Source organism: Schistocerca gregaria, chromosome 6 (assembly GCF_023897955.1).
Source record: "Schistocerca gregaria isolate iqSchGreg1 chromosome 6, iqSchGreg1.2, whole genome shotgun sequence".
In the NCBI taxonomy this organism is placed as follows: domain Eukaryota; kingdom Metazoa; phylum Arthropoda; class Insecta; order Orthoptera; family Acrididae; genus Schistocerca; species Schistocerca gregaria.
In genome coordinates, this window is record NC_064925.1 from 509189044 (window position 1) to 509204041 (window position 14998).

The 14998-nt window shown below is 44.8% G+C and overlaps 1 protein-coding gene across 1 annotated transcript in view; it reads left to right on the plus strand.

The window, feature by feature from the left end:
- LOC126278924 (KH domain-containing, RNA-binding, signal transduction-associated protein 3-like) overlaps nt 1-14998 on the plus strand; it is a 1426848-nt gene that overhangs the window by 1388110 nt on the left and 23740 nt on the right. Inside the window, exon 9 of the mRNA XM_049979200.1 lies at nt 6282-6388. Coding sequence (XP_049835157.1) covers nt 6282-6388 — 107 coding nt within the window. The remainder of the gene's footprint in view (nt 1-6281; nt 6389-14998) is intronic.

Sequence of the window (14998 nt, forward strand, 5' to 3'; positions counted from 1 at the left end):
CAGTGCATAGCAATGTGACACTATCCAAGGCGGGCGGAAAGGCAGCTGCGGTGCAGCACCGGCTGCGGAGATGTGTACAGGCAAACAGACGTACAACTGTTGAGCAACTAGCTGCCCAGATGAACCAAAAAAAATGTGTTGTCGGCATTGGCTGAAAGAGCAGTATAAAACCATCCTCAGATGAGAGGTGAAAGCCATTACACAACCTCCACCAGCTTGAACAATCCCCTGCTGACATGCAGGGTCCATGGATTCATGAGGTTGTCTCCATACCCGTACACGTCCTTCCGCTCTATACAATTTGAGAGGAAACTCGTCCTACTAGGCAACATGCTTATAGTCATCAACAGTCCAATGTCGATGCTGACGGGCCCAGGTGAGGCGTAAAATGGTTCAAATGGTTCCGAGCACTGTGGGACTTAACGTCTGAGGTCACCAGTCTACTAGAAATTAGAACTACTTCAACATAACTAACCTAAGGACATCAAACACATCCAAGCGCGAGGCAGGATTCGAACCTGCGACCGTAGCGGTCGCGCGGTTCCAGACTGAAGCGCTTAGAACCGCTCAGCCACCTCGGCCGGCTGAGGCGTAAAGCTTTGTGTACTGCAGTCATTAAGGGTACACGATTGGGACTTCGACTCCTAAAGCCCATATCGATGATGTTCCGTTGAATGTTTCGCAGGGACAGCATTGAAATCTGCAGCAATTTGCGGAAGGGTTCCACTTTTGTCACGCTGAACGACATCCTTCAGTCGTCGTTGGTCCCGTTCTTGCAGGACCTTTTTCCGGGCACAGCAATGTCGGAGATTTGATGTTTTACCGGCTTCCAAATACTCACGGTACACTCGTGAAATGGTCGTGCGGGAAAATCCGCACTTCTTTGCTACCTCGGAGAAGCTGTGTCCCATCGCTCGTGCGCCGACTACAACACCACGTTCAAACTCACTTATATCTTGATAACCTGCTATTGTAGCAGCAGTAACCGATCTAACAAATGCGCCAGACACTTTTTGTCTTACACAGGGTGAAAAGTATTTAAACCGACAAACTCTGAGAGGTTGTAGGGGACATCAAAACAAATATTTTTCCCTCATGTCATTTTTTCCTATGAGGAGTATTTAAATCGGTAGATGAAGATTTCTCCGGCAGCAAATTAATTAAACCAACAAACACTTTTCCATTTTTTTATGACCAAGAGACAACACATGAACACAACCCAATTTCAATTACAGTAGATTTTTCAAAAATGCCTCCATTGACACGTAACCAGAGATTACACCGTTGGATCATGTTCTGTCTGACGCTGGCAAAAACCCCAGGAGTATCCTGAACTGTTCCTGCTGCTGCTACTATCCGGGCAACCATGTCCTCTTCTGATGCAAGAGGAATTGCGTAAACAAGGTTGCGCATCTCTCCCCACACAAAAAAGTCCAGAGGGGACATACCTGGGTATCGAGCAGTCCATGGCACAGGACCACCTCTACCATCCACGTTTCTGGGAACCGTCGGTCCACAAATAGACGCACACGATGACTGAAATGTGCCGGCACCCCGTCATGTTGGAACCACGTATGTTGTCTTGTAGGGAGCGGGACGTCTTCCAGCAATTCTGGCAATGCTCTGGCGAGAAAATTGTAATAGCGCCTTTCTATTTAATTGCCTGGGTAGCAGATACGGCCCAATTAAGCAGTCCCCAAAACAACACCAACCCACACATTAACGAAGAACCGCACTTGATGAGTGCTATTAACTGTGGCATGTGGGTTATTCTCACCCCAAACATGCGAATTGTGCATGTTGAAGACTCCATCACGCCCGTACGTTGTTTCATCGGTAAAGAACACAGACGATGGAAATGTAGTATGCATTTCACACTGTTCTAGGTACCACTGCGAAAATTGTGCTCTGGGTGGATAATCAACTGGTTCCAGGTAGTGGACACACTGTAAGTGAAATGGAAATAACAATTGCTCTCAAAGGATTGTTGTTACATTCGTCTGATTCGTCCCGATGTAACGTGCAATTGCACTAGTGTTGATTGAAGGATCCCGCTCCAGTTGCTGCAAGACAGCTTCATCAAATTGCAGCGTTCTTACCGTGCGACGGCGTCCCTGTCCATGTAATCTGCTAAATGATGCGGTCTCACGCAGACGTTGGTACACAGCAGCAAAAGTCGTATGTTGCGGGATACTGTGATTAGGATATTGTTGATAAACCCGCTGTGCAGCTCGTCTGTTGTGGTGCGCTACTTAGTACGCACCAACCACATCAGTGTACTCACTCCAGGTGTATCGCTCCATTAGTAAACAGAGACAATGCACTACTTCACTGGTGGAGAGCAGTTGCCTACAACTGAAGAGCGTAATACGGCCTCTAACAACTCAGTATTGTAATACGGCCTCTTAGGAACTGAAGAGCGTAATACGGCCCCCACCGGTTTAAGTCATCCTCCTAGGAAAAAATGACATTAGGGAAAAATATTGTCGGTTTTAATACTTTTCACCCTGTATAGTTGTTGCCGACCGCAGCGCTGTATTCTCCTTGTTTACATATCTCTGTATTTGAATACATATGCCTATACCAGTTTCTTTGGCGCTTCGGTGTATGTAAGGGTGTAAGAAACACCACATATAGCCGGACCAGTAGTGCAGTCTCGAGGCTTTCTTCTGGTGAGAGCAGTCCGCCGCCATCCGAGCGGAGGAGAACTCCCTCGCTGTGGCATCTCGTCGCTCAAGGATTGGCCTCACGTGCTGGTCGCTGCTGGTCCGTCCCGCTGCCTCCTACTTTCCCCTTTCAGGACGGAACTCACCCCTCCACCGCTCACCACCAGCCTCGCGCAGGCGACCAGCCGCGACTTGGGAGCACCGCCAGCCAGGCAGCCACTGTGCCCTCTACTCAGGCGACATTACGCCTCGGGATACAAAGGCCGCGCCGCCGAGTAGCGCCCTCTGTGTACAGCTGCGGTCTACCGCCACTCGTGCACAGCGTCAAGGCAGTTATAAGCGCTGGAAAGCTCTCTTTGCGGCTACGTGCAGCACGTTCCCGACGTCAGCTCGCGACAGCACGGCGTTAGCACACCAACTAGGCACTATAGTACGATCCGCAACCGGTGGCGGTTCGCGAACGTTGAGGGACGGACGAGGATGGCATTTTGACGATTCCAAGCGACAGTTGCAGAATTTATCACTTATCCCTACCGTCAGCGATAACAACTTGCAATAGATGAAACAGAAATTCGATAAACAGTTATTTTTATAGCACAATTTTATGTCCCCACTAGTGCAGTTCCAAATTTGTATACTGCGATATTTATTTTATCGACATGTGTTAAGAGGGACAGTAAAACTCCAAGAAAAGCCGCTACTCCAGCAGCAACGGTACTGCGCTTGTCCATGCGGGCTGCTACCCAAAGTCGCTGGAGTAATTATTGCTCATTGTGTCTTGTCTTTCCTGTTAATACATATTATAAAACAAGCATCACGTTACACTAATGAAATAGATTCACATCTTGTTAATATGTAATAGTGTCAGCTTGAACATTTTTATGCCCAAATTGTCAGGAGAAGTTGCCTTAACGACTGTACAGGGTGATTCCAAAAGAATACCACAACTTTAAAAATGTGTATTTAATGAAAGAAACATAATATAACCTTCTGTTATACATCATTACAAAGAGTATTTAAAAAGGTTTTTTTTTTCACTCAAAACCAAGTTCAGAGATGTTCAATATGGCCCCCTCCAGACACTCGAGCAATATCAACCCGATATTCCAACTCGTTCCACACTCTCAGTAGCATATCAGGCGTAACAGTTTGGATAGCTGCTGTTATTTCTCGTTTCAAATCATCAATGGTGGCTGGGAGAGGTGGCCGAAACACCATATCCTTAACATACCCCCATAAGAAAAAAATCGCAGGGGGTAAGATCAGGGCTTCTTGGAGGCCAGTGATGAAGTGCTCTGTCACGGGCTGCCTGGCGGCCGATCCATCGCCTCGGGCAGTTGACGGTCAGGTAGTTACGGACAGATAAGTGCCACTGTGGTGGCGCTCCATCCTGCTGAAATATGAATTGTTGTGCTTCTTGTTCGAGCTGAGGGAACAGCCAATTCTCTAACATCTCCAGATACAGTAGCACCTTAGAAGGAAAAGGGACCAAAAACTTTATTGGCTGAAATGACACAGAAAACGTTCACCTTAGGCGAGTCACGTTCATACTGAGTTGTTTCCCGTGGATTCTCAGTGCCCCATATACAGACATTGTGACGGTTGACTTTCCCGTCAGTGTGGAAAGTTGCTTCATCACTAAACACAATCTTTGAAACGAAAGATTCATCTGTTTCCATTTGAGCTAGGATAAAATCACAGAAATCGATTCTTTTAATGTTATCAGCTGCAGACAGTGCTTGAACCAATTTCAGACGATAAGGTTTCATAACTAACCTTTTTCGTAGGACTCTCCATACAGTTGATTGTGGAATTTGCAGCTCTCTGCTAGCTCTGCGAGTCGATTTTCCTGGGCTGCGAACAAATGCTTGCTGGATGCGTGCTACATTTTCATCACTCGTTCTCGACCGTCCAGAACTTTTCCCTTTGCACAAACACCCATTCTCTGTAAACTGTTTATACCAACGTCTAATACACCACCTATCAGGAGGTTTAACACCATACTTCGTTCGAAATGCACGCTGAACAACTGTCGTCGATTCGCTTCTGCCATACTCAATAACACAAAAAGCTTTCTGTTGAGCGGTCGCCATCTTAGCATCAACTGACGCTGACGCCTAAGCAACAGTGCCTCAAGCGAACAAATATACAACTAAATGAAACTTTATAGCTCCCTTAATTCGCCGACAGATAGTGCTTAGCTCTGCCTTTTGTCGTTCCAGAGTTTTAAATTCCTAAAGTTGTGGTATTCTTTTTCTTGCCTTTCGCATACAATTGCTCTACAAACCTTTTTTTTATTTTAACGGAATGGTCCCAAGGGGCAAAGTGGGCAGTGGTCATTTTATGAGGCCTGTCCACAATTCCTCCGTTGCCAAACTGGAAGAAATAGAAGAGTTATCACTTCGGCTATCTAAGCACAAGTCAAAAGCCAAACTAAACACCCATACGTCATGGAGTCACAATACAAACGATCGCACATTTTTGTAACTCAGCATAGAAAAACAAGTGTTATTTAGTATCGTTAGTTAAGTCCCGACAGGCGTGGTTATATCAATAATGCCGACAAAGTCCGTTTTTATGCAATAACTGCATTTATTACAATACAAATATCTTAAGGATATCGTACTGTAATAAAAGCGGTTACTACATAAGCAAAGATACTGTCACCATGAATTGCAGAGTTTGGACCGATTTATCGGATGAGCTCGTAAAATTCCGCGTTAAAAATCATTTTGTTTGTATCAGGCTACACACCGACACTTTCCTTCAACGGGCGTCTCATGGCAGATAAAAATGGTTCAAATGGCTCTGAGCACTATCAGACTTAACATCTGAGGTCATCAGTCCCCTAGAACTACTTAAACCTTACTAACCTAAGGACAACACACACATCCATGCCCGAGGGAGGATTCGAACCTGCGACCGGAGCCGTCGCCCAGTTACAGACTGAAGCGCCTAGAACCGCTTGGCCACAGAGGCTGGCATGACAGATAAGACGAGTGGTATTTGTTTTAGGTGACTCATTCTATCTAGGTGGGGCGCTGGATGTCTTTGTGTGAGTACGTGTGTTTTGGACTTCAGGCTGTGTGAATTACCCATTGTTGCGCGGGGTGACTAGGAATGAAAGGTGAATGATATCTGTGTGAACGATCAGGGTAAAATTATTGAATGAGGGCCGGCCGAAGTGGCCGAGCGGTTCTAGGCGCTACAATCTGGAACCGCGCGACCACTACTGTCGCAGGTTCGAATCCTGCCTCGGGCATGGATGTGTGTGATGTCCTGAGGTTAGTTAGGTTTACGTAATTTTCAGTTCTAGGGGACTGATGACCACAGCAGTTAAATCCCACAGTGCTCAGAGCCAATATTGAATAAGAGCCGAGCACATTGGCTTTGGATGAACCAATGTTAAAGAGAGAGTGACAGAACGGTATTGATCCTGTCTGTAGATATTGTTGACTGTTTCTTGTGTCACGGTAGGCAACCACTACCGCACAAAATGGACTCACTGTCTTCCTGATTGACCGGTGCTCAGCATCAATCGCATAACACCCAAAGTGCCTGCTTGATTTGCGAGTGTAGCAGTGTTGGTGAGCTCGCTGCTGTGTGTGTCGGCAGGTACGGCCTGCTGGACGGCTACGCCAACGGCGGCGGCCTCATCGCGCCGGAGACCATGGAGGAGCTGTCCGCCGCCGCCGCCGCGCCAGACGCCGTCGCCACTTCCGGTGAGTTCTCACTGCAGGCCCAGTGATCCTCTCGTGCTGCGCCATTCACTGGCTGCCTAGAAAGTTCACAGATTGCCAAGAAGAGCTGGGCTACATATGCTCTTCCCAACATACCCGGTGATCAAAAAGTCAGTATAAATTTGAAAACTTAATAAACCACGGAATAATGTAGATAGAGAGGTAAAATTTGACACACATGCTTGGAATGACATGGGGTTTTATTACAACCATCCCATATTGCTAGACGCTTGAAAGATCTCTTGCGCGCGTCGTTTGGTGATGATCGTGCGCTCAGCTGCCATTTTCGTCATGCTTGGCCTCCCAGGTCCCCAGACCTCAGTCCATGCGATTATTGGCTTTGGGGTTACCTGAAGTCTCAAGTGTATCGTGATCGACCGACATCTCTAGGGATGCTGAAAGACAACATCCGACGCCAATGCCACACCATAACTCCGGACATGCTTTACAGTGCTGTTCACAATATTATCCTCGGCTATTGGTGAGGAATGATGGTGGACATATTGAGCATTTCCTGTAAAGAACATCATCTTTGCTTTGTCTTACTTTGTTATGCTAATTATTGCTATTCTGATCAGATGAAGCACCATCTGTTGGACATTTTCTGAACTTTTGTAGTTTTTTGGTTCTAATAAAACCCCATGTCATTCCAATCATGTCAGTTTTCAAATTTATACTGACTTTTTGATCACATGTACATCTAGCGAAATGGCCACACTGACATAATCCGAGAAATTGGACCTTGTCTTTCGCTTTTCTGATGCAGAATTCGGAAAAGGTACAGTACAGGGAGGAAATTACCGTAGTCGCCTGCGCTAAATAACGCAACATGGCTTGCGGGGCACAGATGTAGGTATGCAACAAAGAGGCAAAGGGCTGGAGCTGTGTGAAATCAAACAAAATTAGAATCGCAAATTAATTACACTATACGAAATAGCTAGGTCTGTGTTATTAAGAAGTATTACGTAATGTTCTTTCGGACATGCATGCGCACAGGTACTTATATTTCGTATTTGTTCACCATTGCCGGGCCGTCGATTCTCATGAAATAAGTCCTTCCTGGAAGAGAATATACGTAACGAACGAGTGCAGGTTGTGACACAAGGAGGACTATACAGGGTGTTACAAAAAGGTGCGGCCAAACATTCAGGAAACATTGCTCACACACAAATAAAGAAAAGATGTTATGTGGACATGTGTCCGGAAACGCTTACTTTCCACGTTAGAGGTCATTTTAGATACGTCTGTATGTACTGTACTTCCTCAATTCACCGCCAGTTGGCCCAATTGAAGGAAGGTAATGTTGACTTCGGTGCTTGTGTTGACATGCGACTCATTGCTCTACAGTAAAGTACTAGCATCAAGCACATCAGCACGTAGCATCAACAGGTTAGTGTTCATCACGAACGTGGTTTCGCAGTCAGTGCAATGTTTACAAATGCGGCGTTGGCAGATGCCCATTTGATGTATGGATTAGCACGGGGCAATAGCCGTGGCGCGGTACGTTTGTATCGTGACAGATTCCAGAACGAAGGTGTCCCGACAGGAAGACGTTCGAAGCAATTGATCGGCGTCTTAGGGAGCACGGAACATTCCAGCCTATGACTCACGATCTGGAACGACGAGGAGACCTGCAATGGACGTGGCAATTCTTCGTGCAGTTGACGATAACCCCAATGTTAGCGTCAGAGAAGTTGCCGCTGTACAGGGTAACGTTGACGTCACTGTATGGAGAGTGCTACGGGAGAACCAGTTGTTTCCGTACCACGTACAGCGTGTGCAGGCACTATCAGCTGCTGATTGGCCCCCACGGGTACACTTCTGCGAATGATTCATCCAACAATGTGTCAATCCTCACTTCAGTGCAAATGTTCTCTTTACGGATGAGGCTTCATTCCAACGTGATCAAATTGTAAATTTTCACAATCAATATGTATGGGCTGACGCGAATCCGCACGCAGTTGTGCGATCACGTCATCAACACAGATTTTCTGTGTACGTTTGGGCCGGCATTGTTGGTGAAGTCTTGACTCGGCCCCATGTTCCTCCACCTGAGCTCAATGGAGTACGTTATCATTATTTCATACGGGATACTCTACCTTTGCTGCTAGAACATGTGCCTTTACAAGTACGGCACAATATGTGCTTCATGCACGATGGAGCTCCTGCACATTTCAGTCGAAGCGTTCGTAAGCTTATCAACAACAGATTCGGTGACCGATGGATTGATAGAGGCGGACCAATTCCATGCCCTCCACGCTCCCCTGACCTCAACCCTCTTGACTTTTATTTATGGGGGCATTTGAAAGCTCTTTTTTACGCAACCCCGGTACCAAATGTAGAGACTCTTCGTGCTCGTATTGTGGAGGGCTGCGATACAATACACCATTCTCCAGGGCTGCATCAGCGCATCAGGGATTCAATGCGACGGAGAGTGGATGCAGGTATCCTCGCTAGCGGAGGACATTATGAACATTTCCTGTAACAAAGTGTTTGATGTCACGCTGATACGTTCTATTGCGGTGTGTTTCCATTCAATGATTACTGTGATTTGAAGAGAAGTAATAAAATGAGCTGTAACATGGAAAGTAAGCGTTTCCGGACACATGTCCACATAACATATTTCCTTTCTTTGTGTGTGAGGAATGTTTCCAGAAAGTTTGGCCGTTCCTTTTTGTAACACCCTGTATATGGTAGTTTGGGTCAGATCGTGATTCGTGCACGGATAGGCGAAGCGGTAAAAGTGACAGCTCGCACAAAGCGTAAAATTCGGGTTCGAGGCAAGGTCCGGCACAAATTTTCATAGGCGTCATTCTAATATGCAGCCGAAGATGATTTCATATTTGCAACTGCGTGCACATTTCCTAATTACACTATCTCCACACTGAAATCCATTTGAATGTACTCTTGAGCCTCTCTCCTAAGAACTGAGTGGACAGCACGAAGGTGCTGAGCCGATGACACACGAAGTGATTCAGTTGTATCTCGCGATTCAATGTAGGGATAGTTTAGCATTGAGTGATTTTTCCCTGCAATTACTAACGAAGTCTGACTATGAAAGGTATAAGAGGTAAAGTTCCGCGGCCTAGCGGATCGACCGACCAGAGTGGCGTCACCGGATGAGCTGTAGAAAGGCAAGTGGTAAGTACATCGCCGTCACTGTCCTTGTCAGGTTTCTTCACAGTGGATGCGCTACTAATTGGTCCAGTAGGTTCTCAGGTGCCCTCACGTGGCTGAGTGCACACTGTGCCAGTCGGTCCACCAAGGAAAAATATCTGACAGGCTCGGGAATCGAACCCGGCTTCCGCAAAAAACAGTTAGCCGAACTCACCGCTCAGCTATGGGGGCGTATTTTATATTATTAGTGGATATTGATATGGGGTGTGTCCACGCTTCGCCATATAATGGCTTGAACTCTTTTGCGAAAACTGAAAAGTGATGTGTTTGCATGTCTGAGGAGGAATGGCAGTTCATTTTCGTGTAATGGAACAACTCATTAACTGGCTAAGGCTCAGTGTTGATAAAATGAGAATCCAGAATTTTATTTGACATTCATCGGAGAAAACGGAGAATTGATCAGATAAATTGTGTGGTAACGACGTACGCCTACGAAAGTTATACCTGAAGTAACTAATCATTCATATAATTCACTGCTTTGCTTGCAGATCACGATTTTTCAATGCACACTGAAATCCATTTGAATGTACTGTTGAGCCTCTCTGCTAATAACTGAAGTGGACAGCACGAACGGCTGCGATTAGCGGTCGTTTAGCGCTGAGCCGATGACACACGAAGCGATTCAGTTGTATCTCGTGATTCAATGTAGTGATAGTTTACCATTGAGTGGTATTTCCCTGATATTACAAACGAAGTCTGAATTCTACTTAAGCAATAATAATTTTTTTTTAAATATTTGTTCTTTGGCGCGCTGGCCTGAGGGTAATCGCTCTACCTTCTATCACAGTACATAATCAGAGTGTAAGATTATTCAGCTGGAGCTGTTCCTAACGAGAAAAGTACTCATCGTACTATGTGTTGTTCATGCCCGAGTCCACGTTATGACGTCATGCGTCATCAATAACATCTTCGCTCGACTGAGACGTGAAACATGGGCATATATCTTATGACTACCAGTGCCAGTAATGTTACAAAGTTTCACAAAAGTCGACTTCTTAGCAATAAGGAGTCCCACCCAATCTTATGAAGCCTTACCAAACCACTCTCGCAGTGATCGCTCAGTTCTCTTACTATTCTAGTGGTATGCTTCCCTAATCTGACTTGTTACGGATCCGAAACGCACTATCTCTACTAAAGAATGGGTCCGAGAAATATTCCGTTTACTGTCTTCAGTAAAGGAGCGCTACTGTTTTCTAGAACACACCCAATAGACCGTGACGGCCATTGTACTACTCTATAAGCGACATTATATTCTAGTTCCCTTTCACACTGTTCCATAACTACACGGCTCGGTAAAAAAAAAAAAAAAAAAAAAAAAAAAAGCATTCATATGCGACGGAGGAATCAAAATCGATCTTCGCCGGTGGAGACGCATATCGTGTTATTTCAGTGGTTACGAAAAAGAGCGCAATTTACAAAGGAGACTGGGCATACTAATCACAATGATGTTCCGCCCATGCTGGGCTGGGCCTTTGCACTGATTCGGCTGGGAAGAGTGTCGTGAAGCGCCAGTATCCTCTCCATAGGCAAGCTGGGCCACAACTGTTGTGACTGGTCCTTCATATCTTGGATACTGGTACTGGGACGGAGGTGACGCCTGAGTTGGTTCCACGTTTGTTCAGTCGGAGAGAAACCTAGGGTATCATGCTAGCCGTACAACTATTGCATCACGCGAACAGTTCATGAAGACACGTACCATATGTGGTCTAGCACTGTAGTATTGAAAAATGGCACGGTGATACTTTCGCACGAGACGTTATACGTCAACCTTAACTTACAGCAGTGTCGTTCGAGCTCCCTTATCAGTACCAGCCATAATGTGACGTGATGCTCAATGGTTCTCTTCACCGTGGCACCAAGAGTAACATCGTTGATCCTTTCCAAAGAATTGGAAGAATGAGACCTCCAGATGACCATCGTCAGATGGTCATGAGGAGTTCTGCAGAATCGTGATCATCGCTGAACAGAATACGATTCTGTTCATCAGCAGTCCATGCTTCCCCGCCACGGCACCACTCCAAACGCAGCCGTATGTGTTGATGTGCTGACAGAAGCCTACGCATGGGGCAAGTGTTGATGTCCCATTATCCTTTGAACAATCAGTTTACCTACCTAGATAAGTTTCAGGTTGTGTGGCCCTGGTTTAGCCGACAAAAGCAGCGTTGACGAAATTCGATTAAACACCTCACACATAAAGGCCACAGTGCATTAGCCGTAGCTGAAAGTCAGTTAAACTCTAAAGCTTTCGGTATTTTTGCATGTCTCGTTTCTAAAAAATGTTTAAAATTTCCTTGAAGCTGGCGTACTGTCTTTAAAACACGGAAAATAGCTATCAAGTCCGTATGTAATATTTCGAAATCGTTTATGCAATGTTACTGCTGCCTCTGTTACAAGTCCACTCTTGAAAGCAGCCACAAGGTATTTAGTCCGAGCCGATATTCTAAACATCCTAAACAGTCGCTGCCACACGACTACTAGCGAGTTAACACATTCAGTCGTTCAGCAGTCTTCCTGTAAAGAAGTGCTCGCTGTAATGTCTCGTAATCTGCAAGAAACACGCCACGCGTAACTGAAAAGAAAAAAAAAAACAATCTCTAAGCTCCACTAAATACTCAATACTGTAGTCACTATTCGTCAGCGACACGACAACCGATAAAACGAGCGATTTTTTTCACTTTGGTACAAATTTGATCAGCGCCGTTTAATATAGGCGTTTACCAGAAGACGGCTCTCAAGCGAATACCTCGACTTACTAAGCTGAGGCACAAAACGCTACTCTAACACGCGGGGAATACATATTTCCTTTTGATTGGTATGTTAAGCAGCCAATCAGATCATCTCGAACTTCTATACTCGGGATATTTATATTGTCAGCCAATCAGATAATCGCAAGTAATTTACAGGAGAAATCTCGCCGGCGTCCGTAGCCGAGTGGTTCTAGGCGCTTCAGTCCTTAACCGCGTGACTGCTACGGTCGCAAGTTCGAATTCTGCCTCGGGCATGGATGTGTGTGATGTCCTTAGGTTAGGTTTAAGTAGTTTTAAGTTCTAGGGGACAGATGACCTCAGATGTAAAGTCCCATAGGCTCAGAGCCATTTGAACCATTTTCGGGGCCGGCCGCGGTGGTCTCGCGGTTAAGGCGCTCAGTCCGGAACCGCGCGACTGCTGCGGTCGCAGGTTCGAATCCTGCCTCGGGCATGGATGTGTGTGATGTTCGTAGGTAAGTTAGGTTTAAGTAGTTCTAAGTTCTAGGTGACTGATGACTCACATAGTGCTTAGAGCCATTTGAACCATTTTCGGAGAAATCTCGTGAGTCCAAAACAAAATAAAATTTGATAAAATCCCATATATGATTCCTTTTCACAAAATAATTACTAATGAATTTCATACTCAACGCCCCTGCTAGCTGCCTTTTATAAAATCAAGCTCACTCCGATACACGTCGCAAATTCCCTGATTGCACAGCTTTCTCAAGCATACAATTACACAATTTTAATAAAATATCACATTCTCAATTCACGTATGTCGTCCATTTATTCTCCCAGTCTCTCCAAAACACGCTACCAGAACGTGATGAAATAATAACTTTCCAAAGTAGTTTTAATTACGTCGGAAATCTGACATAATGAAACTAAAGAACATGCCAGATAATTGCGTTATATGAAACTGTCCTCTCGGTTGTAGTTTCAATTGATACCATAGGTGAATACATTACAGCCCCGAACTCACTTTCACAATGCCAGCACGTTTATTTTATTTTATATACCTCCGAAAGTACTGAAGTTATTGATTTGAAATTTTAACAGTATGGTTGCGTTTTTATAGAATTTGGTACACTAAGTATGAAAAAGATTGATTAATATTTAATAGTACTTCTTCAGGCACATAGAGAGTTTGTGTAACGTATTGTACGCAGCGTTAGGGAAGTATGCGGTTCGCTGTGCTAGCTTGAGAACTAAAGTGTATTCTCCTCCCAACTTCAAGGCAAGCTACGCTTTCAGTGCAAGTCGACAACTCGTAATAATTTGCTATGCTAAAACACAGCATTGTTGTGGGAAGTCAATTGCTGGTTCTGGGATGGCAGACGCAGGTAGGGAGCGATTAACTTACTCGTCCTCCAGAAACGAACACTCACCTTCCGGTGATTCCTTGTTCTGCAGCCCGATCCACACGTCTTCCATGTTAGGAAAATGCGTAATGCTGGTCGGCTAGAAAAGGCTGTAGCGGAAAATAGCTGCTCTACACTTCTTTACAGGCTACGTCATATGTTTTCTTATATCCGGTTAAGTTAGCTATAAAAAGTCAGATAGTTTGCGAGCGAAAACTTCAATACATTGTTATTTGTCTGATACAAAGACACCACCAACTCTGTGCTAGGCTTCAGTTACATTTTCGACGTTTGTACGCAATCACGGCTGCCCGTGATAGCCAGCTTATGGTATCCAGCCGAACTTTCTACCGGAAATATTACAAAACGGGTTCGCTGTGACAGAATTCTCCCTCGTATACCCCACAAGTCGATCCTCTTGAACGTTCAGTTATCGGTCCCGACTTGCACAATATGCCACGCGGATTTTGGTTTTTAAACAGTTATTGTGTACACACTACAATCGGAATTTCACGCATTCGTCTTTCTCACACGTTCACCTAAAGTTTGCGGCACTCCACGGTCAAGTTTTATTGACTATCCCAGCAAAATTATGACATCTATTCAGAGCTCCTTACATCCGCGTCTGAATATGATGATGGCGTAGCTCCGAACTGAACTTGGGCTTTTCAAACCAATTCCCTTACTCCACAAAATCTGCGCTAACATATTGTGCTCTCCGATTGGCTGGTACAAATCCTAACGAACCGATATTAGTATTAAAAAGCGCCACCCCGAGTCTTTTTTTTTTTTTTTTTTTGCTTTTGTCCAATCACAACCTAAAAGCCTTTATGAACAATTAAATAAATTAACAAAGAGAATTCGCAGTTATCAAAATAACTCCCTCTTTAAATAAACAAATTATAGTAAAATGTTTCTTGTTTTTCCAGCACCATCAGGACCATAAACTGGCTTGTTGTACTTGACAAATTCCCCTGTGTATGATTCACTCTTTCTGCGCTGTTACAGTCCTCACACTATCATGTAGTCAGATAATGGTCATAACAATATTCGTTTATTGCATTACTTTCGATCCACACCATAATACACACAAATAATTACACAAATAAAACTAACAATAATTAATGGAAGTCGAAATAGTCACAAAAGATTCAGTTTTGTTTTATAAATACACTCATGTTCAGAAAAAAAACAGAACACCTTCAACGAATAGGGACACGACGTTCACATTCGCAGGACACGTACATTAGTATGTCCTGCGGAAACGATTAACTTTTTAGTCACCTCGGTCCAGCATCTTTAATGTT